Source organism: Acomys minous, assembly GCF_964271855.1.
Source record: "Acomys minous genome assembly, chromosome: 1".
NCBI lineage: Eukaryota > Metazoa > Chordata > Mammalia > Rodentia > Muridae > Acomys > Acomys minous.
The window spans coordinates 77316224-77321236 of NC_140483.1; the positions used below are offsets into that span (position 1 = coordinate 77316224).

General features: G+C 42.3%; 1 protein-coding gene across 1 annotated transcript; it reads right to left on the reverse strand.

Annotated features, from left to right (window-relative positions):
- Positions 1-2524: 2524 nt before the first annotated feature.
- On the reverse strand, positions 2525-4440 carry LOC311605111 (pre-mRNA-processing factor 19-like). Its single transcript, XM_084795392.1, has one exon. It carries the CDS (start codon positions 3969-3971, stop codon positions 2934-2936), a length of 1038 nt encoding a protein of 345 aa, XP_084651518.1. The 5' UTR covers positions 3972-4440; the 3' UTR covers positions 2525-2933.
- Between the last annotated feature and the right edge of the window lie 573 nt (positions 4441-5013).

A 5013-nucleotide genomic window follows, 5' to 3' on the forward strand; every position in this document is an offset into this window, starting at 1 on the left:
AAACTCTCCTGGAACCAACATCAAAACTAAGATTCTTAACAGTCACTGGTCATTAATATCTCTCAACATCAGTGGTCTCAATTCTCCAATAAAAAGAAATAGACTAACTGAATGGGTGTATAAACAAGATCCAACATTCTTCTACATCGAAGAAACACATCTCACCCATAATGATAGGCATTACCTCAGGGTAAAAGGTTGGAAAAAATATTCCAAGCAAATGGTCACAAGAAGCAAGCGGGCATAGAAATTTTAATATCTAACAAAATAGACTTTCAACCATAATTAATTAAAACGGATAAGGAAGGACACTTCATACTCATCAAAGGTAAAGTGAACAAAGATGACATCACAATTCTGAACATCCATGCTACCAATACAAGGGCACCCACATTTGTAAAAGATCGATCTCCACACACTAAGAGTGGGAAACTTCAACACCCCACTTTCACTGAAGGATAGGTGATTGAAACAGAAACTAAGCCAAGAAATAACATCATAAACAATGCCATGAATCAAATGGATCAAACAGATATCTATAGAACATTTCACATTAACAAGAAGGAATATACCTTCTTCCCTGCACCACATTGAAACTTCTTCACAATTAATCACATCGTAGATCACAAAGCAAGCCTCAAAAGATACAAGAGGATTGAAATAATACCCTATATCCAATCAGATCACCATGTTCTTAGCCTGCAATTGAACAACAACAGAAATAACGAGAAGCCTACACATAGATGGAAACTACACAACTCTCGGCTAAATGACACCTGGGTCAGGGAAAAAATAAAGAAAGAAATTAAGGACTTCCTGAAATTCAATGAAAATGGAGGAACTACATACCCAAATTTGTGGGATACATTGAAAGCAGTAGTAAGAGGACATTTCATAGCACTAAGTGCCTTTAAAAAGAAATTGGAAACATCGCAAATAATCAACTTAACTACACAGCTGGAAGCCCTAGGGAAAAAAGGAAGCAGAAAAACTGAAGAGGAGTACACGTCTTGAAATAAACAAACTCAGGGCTAAAATTAACAAATTAAAAACTAAGAAAACAGTCCAAAGAATCAACAAAACCAAGAGTTGGTTCTTTGAGAAAGTCAACAAGATAGATAAAGCATTAGCCAACCTAATTAAAAGGCAGAGAGACAGTATCCAAATCAACAAAATCAGAAATGAACATAATAACAGACACTGAAGAAATAAAAAGAATCATAAGATTCTACTTTGAAGGCATATATGACACAAAATTTGAAAATCTAAGGGAAATGGATGATTTTCTTGATCAATTTCACTTGCCAAAGTTGAGTGAAGAACAGATAAACAAGCTAAATAGTCCCATTTCCCCTACAGAAATAGAAGCAATCATTGATAGTCTCCCAACCAAAAAAAAAAAAAAAAAAAAAAAAAAAAAGCCCAAGGCCAGATGGTTTCAGTGCAGAATTCTACCAGACCTTCAAGGGTGAGATAATACAGATACTCTTAAAGATACTCCAAAAGAAAGATATGAATGGAACATTACCATGTTCATTCTATGAGCCCACAGTCACATTGATACATAAACATCACAAAGACCCAAGAAAGAAAATTTCAGACCAATTTCTCTTATGAACATTGATGCAAGAATACTAAATAAAATAATGGCAAAACGAATACAAGAACACATCAAAGATATCATTCACCATGACCACGTAGGCTTCATTCCAGGCATGCAGGGATGGTTTAATATATGAAAATCTATCTATGTAATCCACCATATAAATAAATTGAAAATAAAACATCACATGATCATCTCCTTAGATGCAGATAAAGCATTTTAAAAAATCCAACACCCATTCATATTAAAGTTTTGGAGAGATCAGGGATACAAGGCACCTTCCTCAACATAATAAAGGCTATATACAGCAAGCCAATAGCCAAAATCAAATTAAATTGTGAGATACACAATGAAATTCCTCTAAAATCAGGAACAAGGCAAGGCTGCCCACTCTCTGCATAGCTCTTCAATATAGTACTTGAAGTTCTAGGAACAGCAATAAGACAACAAAAGGAGATCAGAGGTATCCAAATGGGAAAGAAGGAAGTCAAATTATTCCTAGTTACAGATGATATGATAGTGTACGTAAGTTACCCTCACAATTCCACCAGAGAACTACTACAGCTAATAAACATCTTCAGCAAATTGGCTGGATACAAAATTAACTCAAAAAAGTCTGTAGCATTCCTATAAACAAATGACAAGCTTGCAGAGGAAGAAATTAGGAAAACCACACCCTTCACATTAGCCACAAACAATATAAAATATTTAAGAGTTATTCTATCTAAGCAAGTGAAGGACATGTTTGAAAAAAATTTCAAAACTCTGAAGAAAGAGATTGAAGAAGATATGAGAAAAATAGTATGATCTTCCTTGCTCATGGATCAGGAGAATTAACATAATAAAAATGGCCATCTTACCAAAAGCAATTTATAAATTCAATGTAATCCCTATCAAAATACCTACACAATTTTTTTTTTTTACTGTGTGGGTTTTTTTTTTTAATGAAACTAGATCACTGCTTACAAAAACCTGTAAGAGGCCTCCTGCCCATCCCCTTCACAGTTCCCTTGGCTCACCTCCCTGTCTCAGAAGAGCTGAAACAGAGCAGGCATGGAACAGCTGCCACCACTGGGGGAGGTGCTGGACTCCGACTCTGAGCATTTACAGGGTGACAGTTCCTCCACGTCCATTCCCTGGGGCCCAAAGGCTGCACGGATAGCAGTGTTCCATGTGCCCTGGCTCAGACCATCATCCAGACCAGAATGAAATGATATGAATGTCCCCCCCCACCAGACCTCCCTCCTCCTAAAGTCCCACCCCCATCCCCACCCCTCTAACTCTAACCCCCTACTGAGATGAGACCCAGAACTGTGAGAAGGCATAGGGCCTACAGACTGTAGAATTTGAGGCTCCTGTCCATGTCAGTTGAAGCGATGAACTTGGCGTGGTGCCCAAAGGCCACTCCAGTGGTCAGGCCGCTATGCTCTGTAAAGTGAAGAATCTCCGTCCACTGTTTGCAAATGTAGATCTGGACATCTGTACCTCCAAGTGCCAGGTAGGTACCACTCTGGTCAAAGATCAGTGACTTCACCTCAAAGTTGTTGTCCAGCTGTAATGTCTTGAAGTTCTTCAGCTTGCGTAAGTCCCAGAGCTTGACTGAAGAGTCATCAGCTGCTGTGGCCAGGTAGTACCCATTTTCAGAAAAGGCGATGCTGGTAATGGGGCCAGAGTGGCCAGGGAAGTTGGCCACATTGGTACGCTCCTTCAAGTCCCAGATCTTGATCTGTGAGTCCATGGTTCCTGTTCCAAAGATGAGGCCATCGGGGTGGAACTGCGCACAGGTAAGAGAGCAGCCAGAAGTCTCATCTGTCACCTTGGTGATCACACGCCCTGTTTGGATGTCAGAGAAGGCCCAGTACTGATCATCAGAGAAGCTCAGGAGATAGTCTCCAGTAGCATGGAGGCTGAGGCCCGTCACCGCACTCTCATGGGCCTGAACAACCTGTACACAAGAGGTGTTTGGGACCAACCAAATCCTGATAGTCACATCAGGGGACGCGGAAAACACCAGTTCCTGAGAAGGATGAAATACCACACTGGTGACCTTCTTGGTATGGCCTTTCAGGGTGGCCAAGATCTGCTCAGTACTCTTATCAAAGACAACAACATTTTTATCCGCCCCACCAGTGAGAATCTTGTTGGTGTCTGAAGGACAGAGGTCCAGAGGAAGGATCTCAGGAATGCTAGCACTGTGAAGCCCCACATGGGATGCCACCTGCTGGTACTTGCTGAGCTCTTCAGGTTTCACCAGCTCCTCAGGCACAGTCTTTCCTCTCTTCTTACGCTCCGTGGTTAGCACAGTGGCCTTGTCTTGAAGCTTCTGGATAATCTCAGGAGTCATTCCCACCAGCTCACACAAATCCATGGGCTCTCCTGTACCCACCACACTAAGCTGTGAGCTTGGCACAACCTGAGGTACAATAAGACCAGCCTGTGGTTTTAGAGTAGCCAGAGCTTCTCGAGCAGCAGTGACTTCCTTGGTGAGACGGGCAATGACTCGGCAGGCAGCATCATGCTGGTACAGAGCATGGGACAGCTCCTGGTGGGTGGTCTGCAGCTGCTGGCGAAGAGTGAAGCTGTGCAGCAAGACTGCATCCCACTCATCCTGCAAGGCTTTCAGAATGGCTGGGATGCTGGTGGCAGAGGGAGGCTTGGGCCGGATTGGGTGAGCAACTTTGATGTCGATGAGCTGCTCCTCTGAGAGAGGCTGGTTGTTGATAGGATCTGTGCCATTCTCTGCAATGTACTTCTCAATGAGTCACCATTCGTACACATGGTTAGAGACAGGGGACACACATGGGAGCTCTGGCACTTCATTGGAAATTTGCAAACTGCAATTTCTTCAGTATGAGATTCCCTTTTCTGTTTGTCATTTCCCTCCTTCCTTTCACTCTGTGAATTAATGGCAATGTTTCGAGCAAATCAGGGACATGGCGCTGTCGCAGGGCTGCCAGTCGCCTCACAGCGGGCTCCTAGACTCACTCTGCAGCCCTCCATGGACCACTTCCGGTCCCCTGCCGCTTCCGGGGTGCTCGGACACAGGTAGACAGCTGCCCGGCGTGGCGAAGCTCGCACAACTCCTACACAATTTTTTAAAGACATTGAAAGTTCAATTCTGAACTTCATATGGAAAAACATAAATCCAGAGTAGCTAAAACAATCTTGTACAATAAAAGATCCTCTGGAGGAATCTTGATACCTGAACTATAGCTGTACTATAAAGCAACCGTAATTAAAACAGCATGGTACTGGCACAACAACAGGCTGGTTGATCAGTGGAAGCAAATCGAAGACCCAGATATGAATCTACACACATATGGTAACTTGATATTTGACAGAGAAGCCAAATCCATTCAATGGAAAAAGGATAGTATCTTCAACAAATACTCCTGCTCTAACTGGATGTC